The sequence below is a fragment of the Lepidochelys olivacea genome, assembly GCF_965140295.1.
Source record: "Lepidochelys olivacea isolate rLepOli2 genome assembly, chromosome: 6".
In the NCBI taxonomy this organism is placed as follows: domain Eukaryota; kingdom Metazoa; phylum Chordata; order Testudines; family Cheloniidae; genus Lepidochelys; species Lepidochelys olivacea.
Window position 1 is genome coordinate 102,533,868 of NC_140416.1, and position 24,472 is coordinate 102,558,339.

A 24,472-nucleotide genomic window follows, 5' to 3' on the forward strand; every position below is an offset into this window, starting at 1 on the left:
GCATCCTGAGGCTTAGAAAGCCAATTTTTGTTCTGTTCGGAGAGTAGACTCTTCAAATTCTGCTTACCTTTGCACAGTACAGCCACACTGATTCCACTGCAAGGGGTTTTTCTAAGCTTGTGGACAGAGACAAGATTTGTCCCTTAAATGGGGGACTGGATGAAAAATTGATGGGATGGAGCTCATAACTTAAGAGCATATCCCTGGCTCACTATCTCCCTGACCCACAGGTCTGTGGTCAAAGCAACCTTTTCCTCCAGGAAATGGTAAATCCTGCACCCAAGCTCAGTTCTGGGTGAAGACCTATGTGGTCTTTGTCATAACAAGCCTTTAGGAGCAGCCGGGTTCCCTTGGGGCTTTTCTCCCGAGCCACGGTTCCACGGCTTTCCTCTGGAGAACATGCTGTCTCTTCACTGGTCTTTCTGTGAGGATGAAGGCCAAAAGGAAAACCTTTGTTTGAACGCTGTCATGTACTCTCTTAAAGGCATGGTGTTGTGTTGGAAGGGATTGCTTAGATTTTGCAGCATTGTCTGCCACTATCCTTGGCTAGTTTATCTCCAAAACGTAGGGCTTCTGTGAATTCGGCAGAGTACTACACCTGTCTGTAGTGGCATCTGGTCACTGAGCTGGAGGCTATGGCTTTGGCTGAGAATCTCATAGCATCCATTGAGCAAATGCTGTTGCCAGGGCAACTTTCTTTAAAATAGAATCAGTCTGAGGGTGATCTCTATCCTTGAGGGCTCTGAGATCTTTCAGTCAGAAGAGAGATGCCCTGCAAAGCAAGTAGCTGCTAGGGACGCCCCGAAGGACGCTGAGGAGGCATCACTCTCTTTTGAGAAAAGGAGTACTTGTGGCACCTTAGAGACTAACCAATTTATTTGAGCATAAGCTTTCATGAGCTACAGCTCACTTCATTGAATGCATAAAGTGGAAAATGCAGTGAGGATGTTTTATACACACAGACCATGAAAAAATGGGTGTTTATCACTTCAAAAGGTTTTCTCTCCCCGCACCCCACTCTCCTTGCTGGTAATAGCTTATCTGAAGTGATCACTCTCCTTACAATGTGTATGATAATCAAGGTGGGCCATTTCCAGCACAAATCCAGGGTTTAACAAGAACGTCTGAGGAACAGTGGGGAGGGAGGGGGTAGGAAAAAACAAGGGGAAATAGGTTACCTTGCATAATGACTTAGCCACTCCCAGTCTCTATTCAAGCCTAAGTTAATTGTATCCAATTTGCAAATGAATTCCAATTCAGCAGTCTCTCGCTGGAGTCTGGTTTTGAAGTTTTTCTGTTGTAATATCGCAACTTTCATGTCTGTAATCGCGTGACCAGAAAGATTGTGGTCTGTGTGTATAAAATATCCTCACTGCATTTTCCACTTTATGCATCCGATGAAGTGAGCTGTAGCTCACGAAAGCTTATGCTCAAATAAATTGGTTAGTCTCTAAGGTGCCACAAGTACTCCTTTTCTTTTTGCGAATACAGACTAACACGGCTGCTACTCTAAAACCTCTCTTTTGAGAGTGGCCTCCATTTTTCTATCCATGAGATCCTTCGGTTAGAACTCTGCTTCTGAACCATATCCTTAGCTAGACATGCTACAGTTGCATCGACCTTTGATATCTCAGTAACTGGGACTTTTGTTTCCTGGATCCTGTAGAACCCAAGATCCAGTTCTGTCAATGTGCTTACCTTTGTCTGGCTTGTCCCATTCATCTGTAATTACTTCCTCAAAGGGGGAATCAGGGCCTCTGGAGAGAATTTTGAAGGGAGAAATTTGCTCGTACACTTACTCTCAGTTTTTTGTTCAGGTTGAATCTGAATAGTGGATACAACATTGTTTGGTTCACATGGCCTTGAATTTCTCAGGGGGAAAATACCTTTCCTGAGTCTTTCCCTGGTCATGATGGGAGACAGAGCCTGACAATCCATCCTCCTCTTTGGAAGATGGGGAGGAGTGAAAGGGCTCATACTATCTCTTTAATGCTTTTTTCTTCCCCTTTTTCACTTTCTTTGATTTTATTTTTTAATTTTTTAAGCTTTTTTTTTTTTTTAGCTTGCTGAGAGAGTGTACAATCTCTGTCATGACTTTGGTGAGGTCTTTTGCTGCTAGCCTTGCTGAAAATCTGAAGTCATCTCACGAGATCTCTTTCTGAGTCTCCATCTGCTGAACCCTATTCACTCAGGGAGGAGTGAGGGGAAATGCTTCCAGAGCCCTCCTGGCCAGATTGGGAAGGAGGAGGAGTGGTTATTACTGAATTGAGATTCTCTTACTCATCAGATGGATCTCACAAATCTTTATTAAGGCAAAAACACTCATCAAGTAGTGATGAATTACAAGTGGGAAGCTCATCAGGATGATCTCATCACAATCACTTCCAACACTGGACATACAGCTTCAACCTCCCTTTGTTACACAGTTTTATTTATAACTTTTTGTTGTTGTTTTTTAAACATATGTATTAGTCCCTGATTTCCATGTTCACTCTCATCCCCTGACAGCATAGGTTTAGTGTTAGCTCAAACCAGTTTCTTCTAGCTTTGTGGCTACTTCATCTTTTATTTTCCTCAAAAACATGATTACTCTGTAATCTTTTACACATGCACAGTTCTACTTACATTGTTAAACGTTATTAGAGTAGACTCTTAAAATTCACAGCGGGCTTCTATCTGGCCAGGGTGACCAGACGTCCCGTTTTTAAAAATACAGTCCTGTATTTAAGCCCTCCTGCAAGTGTCCTGACTTTTTCTTAAAAATGGGAAAATTGTCCCATATTTTCTGTCTCCCCCGCATCAGTACTGGCAGGTCCTGCTGCTGGCTAGATCCCTGCTTGCCAGCCTCCCGCCTACCAGCGGTAAATGGCTTGGGTCCAGTGGCTGACTATGGGGGTGGGTGTGCAAGGCTGGTGGCAGGGGCTGGTCCCTTAGCGCAGCCCCTGCTGCATGCTGGCTCGTGGCCAGCAGGGCCCCCTCCCCGTTTCCAGCTGGCACTGCCTGTGAGCTGCAGTGGCTGGTGAGTGAGGGCAAGTGGTGACTGGTTATATGTCGCCTCTGCTGCTCACCTATTGGCCCTTTACATGCTCCCCCTCTCGCTGTCCCCTGCATTGTCCCTTCCCGTGCCCCTCCCCCCCGGCAGCCCTGCTACTCCTCCATATCCCCACTGGCAGGACATGTCCTGCTCCCAGCACTGGGCAGAAAACCAGCCCCTGGTTAGAGCACTGAACTCACCACCAGCCTGGCCAGCAGACTCTTTCCTCCCCCTACTGCGTCTGGCTGGGCTGGTGCCCTGGGAAATCCCAAGACCCTCTGGCCTGGGGCATTGGCCAGGAAGAGCCGAGACCTGTATGTGCCAAAGCCCCACACAGTGCTGGCATGGGGAAGCCACTTTGCCCCTCAACTATGCTCTGGAGTGGCAGAGGGGAAGCGATTTCCAGCCTGTTCACGCCTGAACCTGCAGGCTCCATAGCAGAGGCTTAGCACCCTCTTCATCCCCCCTGCCCTGGGTTCGCTGAAGCCCCTACAGTCAAGTTCCCTGGGCCCTGGTGCACAATGCATCCCTAGGACTTAACCCTTCCTGCTTGCACTGTAGCTGAGGGACAAGAGGTGGCTGGGTTATGTCAGTGGCCAGCAGCAGCCTTGAGGTGTTAGCTGCCTTTTGTCACTGTGCGGGCAGGAAGGGACAAGCTGCTTCCAGCCACCCGGGAGCGGTGGGGTGGAGGGGAGATGAGCTCTGCCAAGAGATGGGCTAGGTCATCCCTGCCCCGCCCTCTCCCCTGCAGCTGGAAGCAGCTCCTGTCCCTTCCCTCCCATACAGTGCTGAAAGGTTGCTGCTGGCCACATTCTGGTGTGAACCCTGGTAGAAATCTGGGGACGGGGAGGGCATGTGACCCTGTGTGCACACACACCCGCCCCCCCTTCCCCCCAACATGTTGCCTCAGGAAGATGCAGTGCCAGGTACCAGGAGAGGCAGGTCGGTCCCGAGAGCCTGGCCAGCCAGGCATGGAGGGCAGTGAGCGCTGGGCAGGGAGGGTCGGGTTTGTTGGTCTCACTCCCACCCCCTGTGAGAGAGGTGAATGGGAGTGCATGTGTGTCACCCCTCCCCGTGTGAACCCTAAAGCCTTCAAGATAATAAGGTAAATAAAAAGAATCCAACTACGCAGTATTTCTTTTTAACAGGGGCTCAGTCAACTTGATGTTAATTTGAATGTTTGTACGATTGATTGCTGCTTAAATCACTTGAATATGAGTAATGTTACCAGGTGTCCCGTGTTCAGCATAAGGAAATATGGTCACCCTACTTATGATCCCTGTTTCTTTTTCCAGAGTGATCAGAATCCATTTTTAGAACTTGGGGGAAGGGGGAGATTTGTGACCTTGTAAATCTGCTTTCTCTTTTCTCCAGGGGCCCACTGGGAATTACCCCCTGAGTTGGTTCACTAGGCCCTCCTCATACTTGGAGCCTCTCCCTGCCCTGCCTATAGATTCTTGGTCCATTTTTGCCATGTCGGAACCACAGCTGCTCTGGTGGCGAGAGGATTCCACACGCCTGCCTGACTCATAGCACTGGGACCTAACAGAATTAGGGGTAGAAGGCTGGGTGTAGGCTGGGTACACATCACTGTCTGCTGAGCCTGGGAAGGCAGTCTCACAGATGGAGCACCATATGGATTTCATTTGGTGCTTTTTAGGGTACTCTGCCATATCCAGAAGGTGCAGAGGAGCCGGCAGGATGCACTGCAGCCCAGGCTCCAGAGGGTTCCAACACACGGCTAAAAAAACTGGCCAACAGGGGAAGAGAGGCTGGGAGGACAATTGCTGCTCAGCCCTGCCCCAAATTTTGACATTCCCCTCCCCCCGCAACCCAAAACCATAGGCAGATGTAAACTGGGAGCTTTAAAAAGCACTGTCCACACATGTCAGCGTCAGAAAAACTAGAGGAAAGTAGGAGCTGAGGGAGCACGGCCATACCATGTGGCTCCAAAACTTTGATCCATCTCTGTAAGCTGCAGAGAGAGGAGAGCTGCCCAGATGTCAAGAATTGTAGGAGACACTGAGCTCCAGAAATAGGACATCCAAGGGCAGAATTTATACACTGAAAGTTCATCTAAAATAGGTATCCAATTGTATGTTAATTTGTTTGTTCATATATTTTCTACTGGTCCTAGGGGAAAGACCAGTCATTTAAAACAATCACACTGTTTGCTTAATTCCTTTTTATCTTTTTTCTTTCAGCCAGTCAAAATTTGTGTTCTTGGTCCTCCTGCAGTTGGGAAATCTACCATTGCTGAAGAACTCTGCAAACACTATATGCTACATCACATTAAAATAAAGGATGTAATTTCTGAAGCAATGGAAAATCTGGTACGTGGGTAACTCTTCTTTAGGATTATTATTTTGGTTTTCATAGTTTTAAAATGTAAAATGTTTGAAATCATTTATGAATTAGTTAGAAAACTGTGATTTAGAAGTTGAAGAATGACCATAGGAAATAACCTTCTTCTAGTAGAATGCAATGAGGAATTAAAAATATCCTAACTCCATTGTAGATGCCCAACTGTTGCTGTTGAAACTAATCCCTGCCTTTTCCATTTTTCAATATCTGCAAAAGCCAAAAAATATTTTATTTAACCTAGGCTGTAAAGGCATGATCTTGTGACATGCTGAGTACTGAGCACGCCTTATTTTAACTGATTGTAATTAGTGAAGATGGCTCAGAACCTCACAGCTTAGAGCCTTAGATGAGCTCCATATCTATATAATAAAATTCCAGGATTGTCACTCCGTGTGTCTTATGTTCTTATGTGTGTCACTCTGAAGCCTGGAATGTCTGAGTCAGTGTGAAGCTGGAAAAAGCTACAAGAACAGTTGAAAGCTCTTTTTGTTCAGAATATCACCAGGTTCAATCATCACTAGGATTCGGAGTCTGTTACCATCTAATTTTTAAGTTCTCGGCCATTTTGACTTTGAGTTACACCCGTACTGTGTACACCTACAGGAAGGCATGTGTCTATGCCATGCCAAGGGTCCTAGACCATTGTGATATCAACCCAATCACCGCCCTTAGTCTACAGCTATTTTGCATGCAAAAATTTCATTGGTTGTATGAAGGAATCTGCACAACTCCCCCCTACCCACAACATAGCCTCCCCTCCACAACATAACCAGCATATACAATAACCCCAAATACACATAGACCGTCACTGTGGCACATTCCCCTCATTTGCCATCCACACAACACTCCCCACTCACAAATCAACAAAACCAGCCACACAACACAATCAGCACACACAGTAACCCCAAAGATCACTCTTAAGCCTAGAATGTCTGTTGAACCAATGTGAAGCAATGGAAACAGCTACAAGCATGGTTGAGAGCGCTTTTTGTTTAAAATATCACCAGGTTCAATCGTCATTGGGATTCATGGTCTGTTACCATCTACCTGAGCCATTATTGGCTTTTTTACATACATAACTTTACGAATTACACCTGTGTGACAGCACAGGCTTTCAGCTATTAGTCTGAAACTAAGATGCGGACAGTTGCCCAAATGTTGTCCTTAATTATACCTGTCTAATACCAAAGGCAGAATTTAGCCAAACTATTTTTGAACCTTATTTTTGTATATAGGAAAAAATTATTGCTCCTAAAGAAACAGTGGAAACTGAAGAGGTGGGAGAGGAGGGAGAAGAAGATGAAGAAGAAGAAGGGAACAGTATAGAAGAGGCACAAGAACTCTTAGATGGAGTCAAAGAAAACATGGAGCAGAATGGAGGTAAGGTGTGAAAGGGAAAGGCATACTGATAATGGTAGCCTGGATTTTAGTTAATAGATGTAACTTTTATACAAATGAAAAATCAGGAAATTGATTTGTGCCTGTACCTTTAGACCTTATAGCTCCCATTGAAGACAAGGGTCATGCCTTCTGTTTGCAGTGTTATGAACCTTTACCTCACTTACCTTTGTACAATTCCACTGAAATAATTGGGATTGTATGAGAGTAACGGGGCAAAATTTGAACTAATGTGTCTGTTAAAAGTCATATACATTTTTAAACACTGAAAAGCTATTATAATAGTAGCAATTGTTTTCTGCATATATTTTTATGCAGCCCTTTTGACACTACAAACTGACATTTTACTTACAGCTCTATATTCAGTCTCTCTAGATTCTTGGCAAGAATATTTTGTAATTAATTATATCATGCTTACCTTTCAGAAGTGAAAGCCTAATTAATGTCACTTAAAGTAAAAAGCTTGCCAGGTTTTACTGGGTTTCTTGATCGCAACTAACCTTGAAAAAAATCAATTAACTTTTTGTTCTTTGGTTCCCCCCTTTGGTGAAGGGTAAATAATGCTTACTCATGTTTGTAAAATACTTTAAGGCCTGTGGATGGAAAAAGTGCCATATAAGTGTTTTAATTATTATTTGTGGCTAAATCATGTGTGCTTTTGGCCTTGTGTTTCTTAACACACTGAGGTCTGCAATGATTTCCCAGGAAAAAGCACTGGATTGTTTTGTCTAATTAATGTATGCTTTATCTGCAAAATTAATGAGCACTGCTGCATTATCTCCTGCATGACTTTGCTTTACTGTTAAAACAATGAAAGCTTTTACAGTCAAAATATTTTGATTACAGTGGATTATATATATTTAACTAAGACTTTTTAAAAATGAAGCAAAAAGAAGGGGAGGGAGTTGGAGTCATGATTACAGATGAAGTAAGAATCTGAGTTTTATTCCCAGGACATTGGGGGTTTATTGTAATGTTTATTTAATGACCTGGGCCAAGTCACTAAAACTACTTTGTGTCTCAGTTTACCCATCTGAAAGTGAGCATGATACCTGTCTCACATGGGTTTTGCCAAGTGTTTTAATGACAAATTGAATATGTGTTTGTAAAACTGTTTGAGGCCCTTAGTAAAATCCAACATTTTGCAAGCTTAACTGTTCTGCTACATTCCTCTCTCTAAATGTTTTTTTTGTTTTGTGAAGTAAATTCAGAAATTAATTCTAGATGCTTCAGGAGAGAGTGCAAGTCCCTGGACGTTACCAGTATGTTATACTACTATGTCCAATTTATTTATTTTTACTCCTTTGATCCTGGGATAATAGTTAAACTCATCAAACATAAACAGTCTTATGAAAGGAATCTTTCATTTTATACCTGATGATAATTTTGTAGTACTCTGAAGACTCTGTAACATATCAGTACATATTACCATAGGTGATTCTGTGTAGTTACCAAATAGTGATGCCAAGCAGATAGTTAGGCATTCTCAGATCTCAACTCAAAGACTCTCTGACAAGTGTATAAAAATGTTAGTAAAATCTTTCAGATGTTTATCTTCCACATAAACCATACATAGGTTAACTCTATTTGAATGCATATGTTAAATTTTCAGGTCGTCTGGATGATCAGTATGTGATTAGATTCATGAAAGAAAAGCTAAAGTCTATGCCTTGCAAGAATCAAGGATATATTTTGGATGGGTTTCCAAAGACCTATGACCAGGCAAAAGATCTATTTAATCGTAAGTTACAGAGTTCTGCTGTATTTGTTATGTATGTATGAAGACTGGAAAAGGGCAAATATAGTAAAAAGAAAAGGAGTACTTGTGGCACCTTAGAGACTAACCAATTTATTTGAGCATAAGCTTTCGTGAGCTACAGCTCACTTCATCGGATGCATACCGTGGAAACTGCAGCAGACTTTATATATACACAGAGAATATGAAACAATACCTCCTCCCACCCCACTGTCCTGCTGGTAATAGCTTATCTATTATCTATTATCAGGACAGTGGGGTGGGAGGAGGTATTGTTTCATATTCTCTGTGTATATATAAAGTCTGCTGCAGTTTCCACGGTATGCATCCGATGAAGTGAGCTGTAGCTCATGAAAGCTCATGCTCAAATAAATTGATTAGTCTCTAAGGTGCCACAAATACTCCTTTTCTTTTTGCGAATAAAGACTAACACGGCTGTTACTCTGAAACAAGCTAAATAAGAGTCAACAGTGTAACGCTGTTGCAAAAAAAAAGTGAACGTACTACTGGGATGTATTAGCAGGAGTGTTGTAACCAAGACACGAGAAGTAATTCTTCTGCTCTACTCCCCACTGATTAGGCCTCAACTGGAGTATTGTGTCCAGTTCTGGGCACCACATTTCAGGAAGGATGTGGACAAATTGGAGAGAGTCCAGAGAAGAGTGACAAAAATAATTAAAGGTCTAGAAAACATGACCTCTGAGGGAAAACTGAAAAAATTGGGTTTGTTTAGTCTGGAAAAGAGAAGACTGAAAGGGGACATGATAATAGTTTTCAAGTACGTAAAAGGTTGTTACAAAGAGGAGGAAAAAAATTGTTTTTCTTAATCTCTGAGGATAGGACAAGAAGCAATGGGCTTAAATTGCAGCAAGGAAGGTTTAGGTTGGACATTAGGAAAAACTTCCTAACTTTCAGGGTGGTTAAGCACTGGAATAAATTGCCTAGGGAGATTGTGGAATCTCCATCACTGGAGATTTTTAAGAGCAGGTTTGATAAACACCTGTCAGGAATGGTCTAGATAATACTTAGTCCTGCCACGAGTGCAGAGGACTGGACTAGATGACCTCTAGGTCCTTTCCAGCTCTATGATTCTATGCAGAGTATTATTATTTGTTATATGTTCACCAGCAGCATTATGCTGATTGCTGTATAGGACACAAATATAAAAACAGTCCCTTTCCCAAGAAGCTTGCAATTGAAGGATTCTATATCACTTCATTTTAGTTAAGGAAGTCAGTGTTTTCAAAATATGTCCTGGTAAATAAAGGAATGAATAAATAAATGTACAAACATGGAGGGCTCAGTCCTTCTGTGTGCTGAGCTAGTGTATAGTGAGTTGTTGGGGGGAAATAGATTAGGAGCCTATTCCACCTATGTAAGAATTCCACAGGACTGCTTTAAGAAAAGAGTCCAGCTAATGGGCCAGCCCAGAGCTTCAGTTCATGTATATCAGCATAACTCCACTGAAAATCACTGAAGTCAATGGAGCTATGTGATTTACACCAGTTGAGGATCTTTCCCCAAGTCTCTAAGCAGGCATTATCTACACATTCGGAGACATGTCCACCCCAGCTCCCCAAAACAGCTAGTATATGTTCTATTGCCAGTAGCAGGAGTTGGCCAGAAGATGGTGGGTGTGCATGCTGCTCCAGCTCAGAGATGTAGAAAAGTGTGTCTCTCAGCAGAATCCTGCATTGGCTGGCCGGATCTCTGTGTCCGATGTTCATATACCATATCGGGGGGAGGGGGGAGAAGAGAGAATGAATATGCACCAAGCTAATTTTAAACAATAGAACTCTTCTGAATCATGAAGATCTAGCATCATTTGTGCTTCTTATTTAGAAGTATCTAAACTTTTTTTCCTGAATTATTTACCCACCTATCTCACAATGGTGCTGTCAGGATTCATTAGTTAGTGTCATTTGACCATATAAAGAACTGGTACTACATAAAGGACAGATATTGTTACTAGCACCTCTTTAGTTAACGTTAGTAATATAGTTTCTTCAGGTGACAGTGTTAATTATATAGTACTTTTATTTTAGTTGAAGATGATGAGGAAGAAGAGACAAGAAGCAAAGTGCCTCGCTATAATAAATTAATCACTCCTGGTAAGTTTACTATACTACAAAGGGCAGAGTTTTAAAAGAATCCTCACACCATTAAGAAGCACTCCTTCTGTTGCTGGATTTAAGCATATAGTGGCCCTAATCTCATTGGAACAAAGATTTGGTCCAGACCTCTAGACAGACAGCAACAGATGATGAAGCACTAACTTTTGAACCAAGCAGCTTCTTCTATTCATAAATTGAGACACTTGTAGTCCACATTTTTAAAATGAAAACATGAATAAATCATTGTGATGCACTGTGATGACCCTGGCAACAGGATCTGCAGGGGAGGTCTAAAAACACAACTGTTCCAAGAAAAGAAGAGTGACTATATGAGAGAAGGTTGCACTCTCAACCCATGGCTATGCTGAGGTGGGAAGCATTTTTGTTCATTTTCTGAGTTTTACTGACTGTTATGCTGTACCTGGTTCTATAAATTTCTCCCCGAGAAAAGATGTTACTGCTTGACTTTGCTAAACTGCTTCACCAATTTACAATGGTATTTATAAAATGAGATAAATTAGTCCTTATTTCCTTTGACTTTAGTGGCAGCTTTATCTGAGGCTTAGGGCTTGTCTACACTGGCGCTTTACAGCGCTGCAAAGTTCTCGCTCAGGGGGGTGAAAAAACACCCTCCTGAGCACAGCAAGTTTCAGCGCTGTAAAGCGCCAGTGTAGACAGTGCCCCAGCGCTGGGAGCTGCACTCCCAGTTCTGGTAGCTATGCCCCTCATGGAGGTGGCAGTGCTGCCATGGCAGCGCTTTAGCGTTGCCAGAGTAGACTAGCCCTAAGTCTACACTAGCAACTTATGTCGGTATAACTATGTTGCTCAAGGACATGGAAAATCCACATTCCTAGCAACACAAGTATACTGATTACCTCCTGGCGTGATGTCAATGGGAGGGCTTCTCCTGTTACCATAGCTACTGCCTCTCAGGGAAGTGGATTGCCTATACTGACAGGAGAAGCCCACCTGTCAGCAGAGGGAGCATTTTCACTGAAGCTGAATAAAGATATGAATAAAGATTTTTATTTTATAAAGAATAAAAAATTGAGACTGTTAAACTAATACAAAGTAAAATGTTTTCACATGCCTTTCCAGTATTTTTCCCTACCACTGTACTACAGATAACAGTGACACTAAATTATATTGCATCTGGCATATTTTATTTTTATGTACTGCTTAGGTGCCTGATAGTTTACTTAACCCAAGCATAGGTACATTTATTTATGAGATTAGAAATCCCAGACTGTAGTAATCTAGTCCATGAGGTCTTTTGAATAGATGAGTTAAGTTTTCCAGTCCTATTTACTACATTGGCCACACAATTCACATAGATCTTTTCAGATTTTACTATTTAAAGCATTTTGACTGGTGTGTATAGTAGCTTTCTGTGGGGCTTTAGGACTAGATTCTGCCACTGTTACTCATGTTGAGTAGTCCCTTACACCCCAAATAGTCCCACTGAGTTCAATAAGTAAGGGTGGCAGGATATGGTCCATAGTTTGTAGTTAAACTTTACGGTTTTTAACTGAGATAACATTGGAATATCAGGGTTCTTTCCAAAGCACTTTTGTTCACTGTTAAATATTGGTGAATTGCTACAAGCGTACACAGTTGGAGACAGAGCGTTCTGTAATGCCGTTTTGTATGGAGAGATTTAAAGATTTGACATCTGTTTCTATTCACTAGTAGTTTGGAATTTGTTATTCATAGATGATATCTAGTGATAGCAGAAAAATAAAACAAAAATTATGACATTACATCTAACTCTCAAAAATGTTTTTTTTCCACAGAATATGTTATTTCTTTGAATGCCTCAGATGAATTCCTAAAAAACCGAGTAATGAATCTTCCAGAGAGTGTTGTGGCTGGAACTCATTATACTCAGGACCGGTTCTTGAGAACTCTCAGTCTCTTCAGAGAGTTAAACACTGAAGATGAGACTGTTGTCAACTATTTTGATGAACTTGAAATACATCCACAGTTTATTGGTATGGAATAAAAACAAACTTTTATATAAGCCATTAGAAACATAGTATATTTTTCTTCCATGGAAATAATACAATATTTTTACATAGATAAAATGGCATATTTTAATGGTCACTGAAGTACAAATCTAAGAACATGCTTGCACTACTGCAGGAGTGTTTGTTTACTCTTATAATTTGGGGAAATGTACTCTAACTGCCATTGGCTCATACAATGTACCCATTTTAAAGGTTCCACTTTTGGAGGCTAAGTGAACTATCCTTTTATAATGAGAACACAGACCCCACTATTGATGGCTGGTGAATTCGTACAGTAATATCCAGTCCTTGATTTTCAATATCATGGCACCCAATAAACCTTTTCCTCAGCTTTGTTCTCACAAGTCATGATGGTATATAAATGATCTGCAACAGATGAAGCATGACGATGGCTAGGGCACTGGGGAGGGAACTCTTGTAATGCTTCTGAATGCTATGACATAAGAAATTTTTGAAATCCCCCTTCACACACACCCCCAAAAAATGTCTTCCAACATACCATCCACAAAACCTGATCACTGGAACTCTTGGGGTTGGTGAATCGAGCCTGATTATTCAGAAACAAAATGAGAGCAATATGCCAGCATTGCTTAAGAAGCTATGTTCAGCCTGTGCACAAAAAAGCTATACCTTGATATGGATAATCACACTAATTATCACCCTGTCTTGAATGTCCCTTTTGTGGACTCAGATAATGAGAATGTTATGGTGAAACAACCCTGGTGATACCTGGAGTTCCCAGATTTTTTTTTTTCTTCCATTCAGTCCTTGAGCAGACCATCTACAGACCTCTCAAGGTCCCTTCCAGTCCTATGATTCTATAAATATGGTACAGAGATTGTGCTACTTGTACTGGTAGGAAATCTTCTGCAATGGACAAAGACCATGTGTCCATATTGATCCTTTCAGATTTGTCACACTGACCATGAAGTGTAGTTGACATATTTTTGGACCTTTGAAAGCATAGGTAGAGTTGCTCATGAGGAATTCCATTCCTTTTTTTCCCTAAGAAGTCCTAGTGGGTAATAACATTAGGTAATTTTTCATCTGTCCTGAGGGTTCTTATATTGTATTTCAGAAGCGTCTATTCTATTGTCCCTCCCGTTCAAAGCATATAGGAGGGCACATGGGGAAATAATGAGAATATTTGAGCTCTGGTGCCTCTATGTTAAACCAATAAAATAAAAAATCAGCAGGATCTTATTAAAGAGGATAAGACAAAATGTCACATTTATTGTGAATACAAAAAGAATCATAGTAGCCAGTCAGTTATAGCTATAACATTTCATTCAGTTTCACATTCATTCACACGTTCGTTCATACACACATACAGGTTCTGCAGCTGCTGTATAGTTACCAGTCCTGAATGTAGCTTGAGTTCGTGGCTTAGGTTTGTAGCTTGTGGCGGCAAACTGGCCAGGAAAACCAGGCACAAGGAAGAGCTGGGTCTCTGTTGGGCATGCACCGATGCCCTTCCATGTTGGCAGCAGAATGTTACCCTTCAAAGTCTTCCATCTCACCCATCCTTTTTGTAGGCTTTAGTTTGAATCCAGAGTCTATAGGTCTTGCTGTGTCACCCTGCCTCTGGGTTCGGTGTGATTGATCACCTGTCAATTGCAGACATGACTTTCAGCCTAGGACCTGGCTTTGATGTTTCTTCAATTGTACTTTTGTTCTTTTCTTTTGAGGGTGGACTCCTCTTACTTTGTCAGTGCTGTTGTCTGCATCTTTAGCGGTTGGGTGTTTACACTTTATTTCATCAGGACAGGCTGGGGCTGGAGGTTGATTCCATCATCCATACATACCTCATTCACACATCTAAACTAAAGTAATAAGATTACAGCAGGGTTTTGCAAAAATGAAGGTTGCAGCAAGCTTTTACAAAATGAAGTGAGCATTTTAAAATGGAGTTTGGGACAAGCTAAAATGGAGTTTGAGTTACAATATGGACAAGTGTAAGGAATGGCAAACAGTGAACAGAAGTTACAATGTTGAAACAGTGTAAGTTTCAGCGATTTAAGCAGCAATTGGATTGAAAGTGAAACTCAATTAGCCAGTTATTGGGGTAACCGGTTTTATGAATGAATGTTGATTAATAAAACTTTGCTTATGAAGTTATATTAATAAAGTGAACAATTAAAAACAATTTCATTGATCAGTTCTACATCTAGTATGCAAATGCAACTGGCTCCACAACATTCCTTATCAGATCCAGATGGTGAAGTTGATTGACTTACCTCAATGTCTTACTAAAGTGGGAGTTGGATGCAGGTTAGCTAGCTAACGGTATGTCTACACTAGCAAGTTTCTGCCCAACAAGTTATACCCCTTTTATTAAAGCACTAGAGTTAAACTGCTATTGTGTGTCCACACTGCGCTCCTTGTGACGGTGGAGCGCATCCACATTAGCAGCTCTTGCAAGGGCAAAGAGAGCAGTGCATTGTAGTAGCTATTCCACTGTGCAGCTGGCCGTAGGGTGCTCTGGGAAGGGTTTGCAATGCCTCATGGGGCAGGTACAGCGTCACATGATGCAGGTTTCCCAATTCCTTGTTCTGTGGGCATTTTCCTACATTGCCAGCTGCTTTTCAACTGAAGTGTGGGGAAAGGGGGGCAGAGTGTGTGACAGGGAGTGTGTGTGTATGGAGGGGGCAGGAAAGAGTGTGTTTTGGGGGACAGAGTGTGTCAGCATGCTGTCTTGTAAGTTCAGAGAGCAGCAGGAAGCAACCAGTCCTGAGACAGGGGGAGGGGGAAACCCCGACATCAGCCCCTGTCTCCCTCCCCAGCACTTGTCAGAAACAGAGCTTTGAAAGGGGAAGGGCACATGCCTTCATGGCAGCCAGCCGAGTTCAAAACAAGGAGCAGAGTGGCCACTTGAGGGATTCTGGGACACTTCCAGAGGCCAATTGATTGCTTTCTGCACTGTAATGTATTTATACTGCCAATACAGCACTGGAGCCTCTGTGCTGTAAGGCTTACAACTCTCGCGGAGGTGGTTCTTTTGCAACGCTGCAACTGAGGCGTTTCTGCGCACAGAGTAGCTTAGCAATGTGTAAACCTTGGGAGTTGCACTGCAGAAAGCTGCTTTACTGCGCAGAAACTTGCCAGTGTAGACAAGGCCTACGTCTCAGTTCAGGGAAGACCAAGGAATGCTATTAGACAGGGAAAGCAAATGGAAGAAGTGGTAATTATTTCTGCCTTCTTGATTGAGGGGGTTTGCCCATCGTTTGTTAGTTATATTCACACATATTCATCTGGAAGTCTAGGTAGTAGCACTTGCCTAGAATGGGTTTGTTTTTTAATCTGTGCTTCATAAGAATGATTTTTTTTTCTCTTTTTGATGTTGACTTCACTTCATAATTAGATTACTACATTGTCCTCTGCCTTGGGCTACACCTGAAGACTATTCTGAAACTCTAGCTAGTGCCAAAGGAGGCATGCTGCTTTGCCTGGTGGTGCTTCTTACAGGGACATCACACCCATGTTTCACAGTTTTCACTAGCTTCCAGCTGATTTCCATATGCAATTTAAGATTTTGACTTTCATCTTGAAAGCAACAGGCTTAGGTCCTGGTTACCTTCAGAACTGCTTCTATCCTTGCAGCTGCAATCAACTGAAGTGTGCAAGTTTACAGTTTTCTGGTGCAAAAAGATGACTTATGGCAAGAATAATTTCAGTAAAGGCTCTTTAGCTCTGCAACCCACTTCTCTCACCCTACCTCATAGAATCATGGGGTTAGAAGGGACCACACAGGTCATGTAGTCTAACCCCCTGCCAAGATGCAGGATTTGCTGTGGCTAAACCATCCAAGACAGATGGCTATCCAGTCTCCTTTTGAAAACCTCCAGTGAAGGAGCTTCCACAACCTTCCTGGGCAGACTGTTCCATTGTCCTACTGTTCTTACAGTTAAGAAGTTTTTCCTGAGATTTACTCCAAATCTCATCCCCAGTAGGTCCATCACAGCCTACATTTAGTGACCCGAAGATCAAACGGCAAACCTGATTGTTTTCTCACACTTCTTCTGGGGGAAGCTGATTGGGTGTACTGGGTTTAGTGGGAATGTAACAGGGTAGGGCTTGCTCCATGGGCTGAAGAGCCAGGGGCTAAACCAACCCTGAATACAGCATGAACTTCACCTTACAGTATAAAAGGAGCAGGAAGTTGCAATGAATTGGGGGAAAGTCAGAAAGTTGTTGTAGAGTGTGTAGAAAGTGTACTAGGCAGGGAGGCTGGTACAAGCAGGGTAGGGATGGTAAAGGGCTCAGGTAGGAAGGCCAAGGAAGAAGGGGAGAAACCTTGGGTTGTGTGGACTTATGAAGGGACTTGGTTTTGAGTTTTATCATTTAATCTATATTGATAAACCTAGTTCCCAAGGAGGGATATCTTTTGATCAAGAAAAAGCCTGAAGTGAAATTTACATGAATAGTCCAAGAGGGGAAACTGAGGCAGGGTGCCTGTAATTTGACTCTAGGCCATGAGAGAGTTTATGAAAGGTTGCTGGCCCAATCACAAGGGGGATATAATTTTGTTGTAGAGTAGGGAATTTTTTTTATGTGTGGCTTTTTCTTAATATTGATCCAAATATTTGAATTTTATGATTTTACTATCATCAAGGATTTTAGAAGACTGCCAACTATTAAAAATGTGGCCTTCTGAGCTGGCTTTTTTTATGTCTGCACTGTGGTTTAAACAGGAAGGTATCAAGTTATCTGGATTTTTCTCTCTGCACGAGTTATGTAAAGCACTTAACTTCTGTCTGCTTTCCCATCTGCAAATTGGGGATAACTCAGGAATCTAGGGAGGCTTAGTCAGTGGGTGAGACCACTGATAAAGAAACTTTTATTCAATGAAAAGCAGTGTTATCCTTTTAACAGTGCTTGCCTTTTAAGACCTCAATTGTGGGCTCCCCAGTTGTTGTGACCCCTTAAGGGTGCACCTGCATGGCCTAGGGCAATGAGCCTCCCAGCCCCTGTTGACAGACTTGGGGTTGCAGGGCTCATGCTAGCCCTCTAAAAATAGCTGTGTAGATGGTGCTTTGAAGTTGCAGCTTGGGCTGAGCTCAGATTCTGAAGCCTAGAGAGGGTGGTGGGCTTCTATTTTTAGAGCACTAGTATGAACCCCACAATCTAGAGTATGTTTACCTGGGCTCAGAGGCTCACTGCTGTGGGCTATGTAGATGTATCCTCTGTGGCTCTTTTATTTAAATAACCTCAGCTCTTATTTAAAAAGACAAGTATATTTCTGAGGCTATGCAGTTAAGTATGACTTCTGTAGCATTTGTATTGCAGTCTTAACCATTTAGATGGGTAGATGAATAGCAGAATTGTAGACCATGTGATACGGAAGTTTCTATCCATGGTTAATACTAAAGTATTGTTGTTAGGGGTCCTGTGGGGAAAAACAGTATGTGACCATCTAATCAAAGACAGTATAAAAGGAGCAGGAAGTTGCAATCATTCATATGCACAAGCAGTAAATTAAGATTGTAGACAACCTTAGTTCTGGAGTTTCTTTACTTTGTAAATTCAGGTTTCAGAGTGGTAGCTGTGTTAGTCTGTATCAGCAAAAAAAACAAGGAGTACTTGTGGTACCTTAGAGACTAACAAATTTATTTGGGCGTAAGCTTTCGTGGGCTAAAACCCACTTCATCGGATGCATGCAGTGGAAAATACAGTAGGAAGCTATATATACACAGAGAACATGAAAAAATGGGTGTTACCATACCAACTGTAACAAGACTAATCAATTAAGCTGGGCTATTATCAGTAGGAGAAAAAAAACTTTTGCAGTGGTAATCAGGATGGTCCATTTCAAACAGTTGACAAGAAGGTGTGAGTAACAGTAGGGGAAAAATTAGCATGGGGAAATAATTTTTACTTTGTGTAATGACCCATCCACTCCCAGTCTTTATTCAAGCCTAATTTAATGGTGTCCAGTTTGCAAACTAGTTCCAATTCTGCAGTTTCTCATTGGAATCTGTTTTTGAAGTTTTTTTGTTGGAGAATTGCAACTTTTAGTCTGAAATTGAATGGCCAGGGAGGTTGAAGTGTTCTCCGACTGGTTTTTGAATGTTATAATTCTTGACATCTGATTTGAGGTGTAAGTAGAGTAGGGCCATTAGGGGACGAGAGCTGAGGAACTGTTGTTCTAAGTCAGCCATAAAAATGTTGGCATACTGTGGGGCCATGCAGGTACCCATAACAGTGCTGCTGACTTGAAGGTGTACATTGTCCCCAAATGTGAAATAGTTGTGGGTGAGGACAAAGTCACAAAGTTCAGCCACCAGGTTTGCCATGACATTATCGGGGATACTGTTCCTTACTGCTTGTAGTCCATCTTTGTGTGGAATGTTGGTGTAGAGGAATTCTACATCCACGGTTGCCAGGATGGTGTATGACAGCAGAGGAAAGCAGAGACTCAGGACTCCTGGGTTCCATTCCAGGCTCTGGATGTATTCTAGTAGTTATAAACCCTTGTGCCCCTGGCTTGTCCTCCTTACTTTCCCCCTGCCCGTATCCAAACCCTTCCCAGTTCCTTTGCACCAGCCCTCATCTCCCTCCGTGCTTATTTAACACACACACCCCGGTCAAAAAAAAACCAAATAAAACCCTGCTTGCCTGGACCCTCCAGCTCCTGCAACCCACTCTCCTTCCTGCTTAGAATCATAGAATATTAGGGTTGGAAGAGACCTCTGGAGGTCATCTAGTCCAATCCCCTGCTCAAAGCAGGACCAACACCAACTATTCTTCAACTATGCTTCTATTCACCTCCTGCCACTCCTTCTGCCTCCTGTCCCTCAACCTGTTGCATTCACGTCAGGCTCCTCCATGTTGCCTGGGCACCAACAGAGATAGTGTTGAGAGCACAGAGACAGTCGCCCTGCTCTCAGTGCCAGTGTCCACTGCCACAGCAACCCCAGCAGAGTGGAAGAGCAATTACAAGGCATCTTGCTCAGTGTCTGCGGCCTTGTTGCAGCATACACAATTAATCACTCAATGGTGATTGTGTTCGTAAAATCTACTCACAGATAGAATCTGTGTGGGGATGGAACATCCTCACTATGGATGGCATCTTTGAGATCTTAGACACGAAACTTGTTAACAAGTCTCTCCTAAATCTGAACTGCATTTTTTCCTCATAGTCTCATCACTTGGCCAAATATGGATGAACTTTTGCAGGGATGGTAAAAGGCACATTCCTACCGCAGACCACCCCCTTGCCAAATTTCAAGCCCTTGCTCCAAAGTATGGGGGTGCTAGAGTTACTCAATAAAACAGTTGTAAGAATTTGTTTAATAGTGGGCAAAACAATATTTTTTCCCATCTCATTCTCAGAAATGACAATCATTTTAGCTGAAGCCTTATATGTGTCAGCCTGAGCAGACACCTGGCGTAGAAAACTTCAGCCAAGATGGTTGAAGTTTGACACAGTTTACCACAACTGAAAACAGGCTCTTTATGATGGAAAGTGTTGGCTAACCTTAACTAATATATCAAATATATTTTAAAGGTCTCACAATAATCATTGAAATCCCTTTCCCCTGTAATTAATGAGGACACTTATGTTCTTTGTTCTTATGTTTAAAAGATGTAGCAAAGTTTGAGGATCCTGAGAACAGACTTATTGTAAACAAGATCATCAGAGAAACTGGAAAACCTCGAAATTATGGTTTGACAGATGAAGAAATGGAAGAACTAGAACGCAAAGCTGCCGAAGCACGCCTTGCCAAAGAAGCAGAAGACAATGCTGAACAGGAGCGTAAAGACGCTGAGGAAAGGGCTGAAAAGGTGGCAAACTGGGAAGAGTGGGTAAGTTATTACAGAGTTCTGCACAAACCTAATTATATACCTGTTTTAGAAAATAGCAGTTATGGGATCTCCAGTAGCCTTATCATTTGACCTTATGCAAAAATGTTTGACTTGGGCATGCATGTGATGCTTGGGTAAGAGCTATATGCAGTGTCGTTCCATTTCAAAAGTGTGGTATCTGCTCTGTAGTCTCCTATACCAAGTTGCATATTTGTTTTCATATTTCCTTCATCGGATGTATTTTGAGACCCTTGTTAAAGAGTTCAAATATTAATAAAGTTACAACAGAAGCTTTTGAGTGTCGTTACCAAAATATCCTTAAAACAAGCTTGATGATCTTCCTCCTCTTAACGCCTTATAAATGTCCAGTGAGATTTCAGATATTGATTGGAAAACTCCAGAGCAAGAAACTGAAGAAAAAGGGCTTTAGTAGCCCTTACACAAGTGTGCCACAGTGAGTTACACCATCACCTTACCCCTCCTCTGGGATTTTGCCACAGATGGGCAAAGACTACTGCACCATTGGAGCTGCCCCAGATGAGGCTTTCAAGGAGATGCACTGAATCAACACATCTCCTGTGTGCATTCTCCATGCTCCCTTTTTGGCTACCTTTGCACACTTTTGCTCACACAGTAGGCATAAAGATTCCAGCTGTCTTGTGCTACTATAAATGGTCTCCAGGTGGACTTGCTGAAACTTGCAGAACCACTCAGACATTGAAAGGGGCAGAACCCAGGAGAGCCAAAGATTCCCTCTTACCAACCTTTCAGTCACCTTATTGAGCCTGTGAAATCAAAATTAATTAACATTATGTCATTTCTTGCTGGTGTTGAAATGAACTGACAAAACTCAGGGAAATCCTTCTATGGAGCCAAACAGTAGCAGTAATAAGCTGCTTTATCTTGCCATTTGTAATTGTCTACTATAATATGTCAAGTATCAGAGGGATAGCCATGTTAGTCTGGATCTGTAAAAGTGGCAAAGAGTCCTGCGGCACCTTATAGACTAACAGACGTATTGGAGCATAAGCTTTCGTGGGTGAATACCCACTTCGTCGGATGCTATGAGCATTTTCCTCCTCCTCCTCCTCCTCCATCCTGCCAGGAACTCTCCAGTTTACTTTCTTCTCTCTTCTTGTCTGCTAAAGTCTTGATTGTCATCTTTATGACTCCACTGATAAGGATTCAACATTTGTCAATTATCTGCAGTACTTAACTCTGTCTATAGAAACATAGGAATTGCCATACTGCATCAGTCCAGTGGTCCTATGTAGTACCCTGCGTCTGACAGTGGCCAGTACCAACTGCTTCAAGAAAATAAACCCTTTAGTAGGCAATTTTGGAACACTCTGCCCTCCCATGAAAAGTTTCATGATAACTCTCAAGATTTAGAGGTTGGATTATGCCCTCATTTTAAGGACTTGTATCCCTTCCAGAGCCCTTGTTTGTTTTTTTACTTAATATTTACTTTTATAACTCTGGATATTCATGTTATCTACATAGGTTTAATAATTTTTTAGAATCCTGCTAAGTGCTTGGCCTCAGTGATACCTCGTGGTCCTGAGTTTTGCAGGCTAAACTGTGTTGAATTAAAATAGTATTTCCTTTTATGGGTTTTGAATGTGAGACCTTGTAACTCCATTCTCTCCTCTCTGTAGTGTACCTACTGTAATATTCCCTTTTCGGTCCATCCAGCCTTTTTTCCCCTCTTTTTTTTTTGCCTACTACATGCAATAAGCAAGGAACAGCAGTTACCTTAGTCCTACTTCCCCTTTTTTTCCTAACAAGATGGAATGAAGCAGGCGAGGAAGATCAAACAAAAGGAGAAAATTAGGGCAAAGAAAGCGTTTGGGGAAAGAAAAGAGGAGAGCAAGGGTCAAAAAGGGCAGCATCAAAGAGAACAATTCCTCCCTTCTGCCTCCCTCCTGGCCTCATTAGACTGAATACAAGACGCAGTTCACCACTTTTCAGAGGTTGCGTGATTGGCTACCCATTGAGTAACCTCTTCTCTCAGAAGATGGGTATTCGTGCTAGTATTGAGACTCTTTTTTTCTTCCCTCTCCCTATGTTGACTGACTTTGCTGGTCCCTTCTGAGGCAAGTCTACACTATGGGGCTAAGTTGACCTAAGTTACGCAACTCCAGCTACGTGAAATACGTGAAATGGTGGCATCCAAGACTATGCAGATGAGGCAAGAGAGCAAGGGGAAGAAGGCAAAAGCCAAGACCTGGTTAAAGTTTAGTGGTGAGGAAAGCAATTATAGCAGGATCTTTCAAGTTCTGTGGGATAGGGAAAACAATTCCTCCGAGAAGGAAAGTGTGCAATCTTCTGGAGGAGGAAAGTCTTCAGTGGATGGAGATTAAATAAAGGGCAGATTGCTCTCCAGTCGACTCCGGTACTCTACTGGAACGAGAAGCATAAGGTAAGTCGACAGGAGAGTTTCTCCCATCGACCCAGCACTGTGTAGACACCACAATAAGTCGACCTAAGCTACATCAACTCCAGCTACGTTATTCACGTATGCTTACCTTATGTTTCTCGTTCCAGTAGAGTACCGGAGTCGACTGGAGAGCAATCTGCGGTTGATTTAGCGGATCTTCACTAGACACGCTAAATCAACTCCCAGTGGATCGATCGCCACAGCAGCGATCCACAGTAAGCGTAGACATGCCCTGACTAACACCACACTCTGTTCAGCTGCTTCAAGTGCCCCAGCGCAACAGTTCTCCCAAGTGGGGGACAGTAGAGCAGATCTGGCCAGGCATATTCTCCAGCTCTGTTTCACAGGCTTTGTATTTGGTGCCCTTTATTTAATCTCCATCCACTGAAGACTTTCCTCCTCCAGAAGATTGCACACTTTCCTTCTTGGAGGAATTGTTTTCCCTATCCCACAGAACTTGACAGATCCTGCTATAATCGCTTTCCTCACCACTAAACTTTTAGCAGGTCTTTGTTTTTGCCTTCTTCCCCTTCCTCTCTTCCCTCATCTGCATAGTCTTGGATGCCACCATTTCAGGCTGAGGTGTCCATTTGGGCACTCTATCAGTGCTTTAATGCACTGGAATTACTGGTAATATGCTTAGCTCTTCTTGCCTGGGAACCACTGCTAGCTCAACACTGTGTCTTAGTCCAGTGTGACAAACAAGCTCCAGTGGCATATGTAAACTGACAAGGGGCACTCACAGCCCTCAGCTCCTGTCAGAAGCCTTCTGCTTTTGTGTTTAGGCAGAATCCCATATTTCTTTCCTTATAGCAGTCATCATCAGGGGCAAGGAGAATGTCTCAGAAGTTGGTCTTAGCAAAGCATCTCATATTTTGAAACAATGTTTGCATCCCCAGCACATTGCAGTTGAAGTATCTGCGAAGTTCTGATATCTTATTAGAGACAAACCAGTTGAACAAATGCCCCAGATTTTGGTAAATTACCTAGAATATCCAAGGATTAGAGCATGGAGCTGGGCTGCTCCTCACCCACCCATTCTTCAGATTCCCAACTATGGAAAGTCAGGCAGGATTTTGTTTTTGCCCAGGTGTCCTTGATATCCTTCATTCTCTGATATCATGAGTGGGCTGTCTTTATCCATGGAACATAACTTTCAAACAAGATCTTTAAATCTAACCCGAAGATCCATTCAATACTGCAATCCAGACCATCTATCTCTAACAGCCTATAAAGATAAGCATCTCTGATAGCTATAGAAAGGCTTTTCAGTGGAGAGCGTAAAGTATGTGATGCAATCAGAAGTCCACTTCTAGTACATACTATGGAATCAGGGATGTCTTCCCCAGTAGGTACAAGAGCATCACATTGACATTTATTCCTGTTTACTTCAGCACACTCTCAGGTTTTGGTTGGTAGGATTCACAAAAGGTCTTAAGGTGAATAACTTGTAAGTGCATGCCCCAGCAATTTTTTTGGTCCTCTGCAGAGTCAGGATATTATATCCCAGAAAGCAACTCTTATATTTTTTAT

The 24,472-nt window shown here is 42.4% G+C and overlaps 1 protein-coding gene across 1 annotated transcript in view; it reads left to right on the forward strand.

Annotated features, from left to right (window-relative positions):
• Positions 1 to 24,472, forward strand: part of AK7 (adenylate kinase 7) — a 63,509-nt gene that overhangs the window by 29,126 nt on the left and 9,911 nt on the right. Inside the window, exons 11-16 of the mRNA XM_084632384.1 lie at positions 5,239 to 5,367; positions 6,634 to 6,778; positions 8,409 to 8,537; positions 10,598 to 10,663; positions 12,460 to 12,657; positions 20,279 to 20,499. Of these exons, the coding sequence (XP_084488510.1) occupies positions 5,239 to 5,367; positions 6,634 to 6,778; positions 8,409 to 8,537; positions 10,598 to 10,663; positions 12,460 to 12,657; positions 20,279 to 20,499 (888 nt within the window). The remainder of the gene's footprint in view (positions 1 to 5,238; positions 5,368 to 6,633; positions 6,779 to 8,408; positions 8,538 to 10,597; positions 10,664 to 12,459; positions 12,658 to 20,278; positions 20,500 to 24,472) is intronic.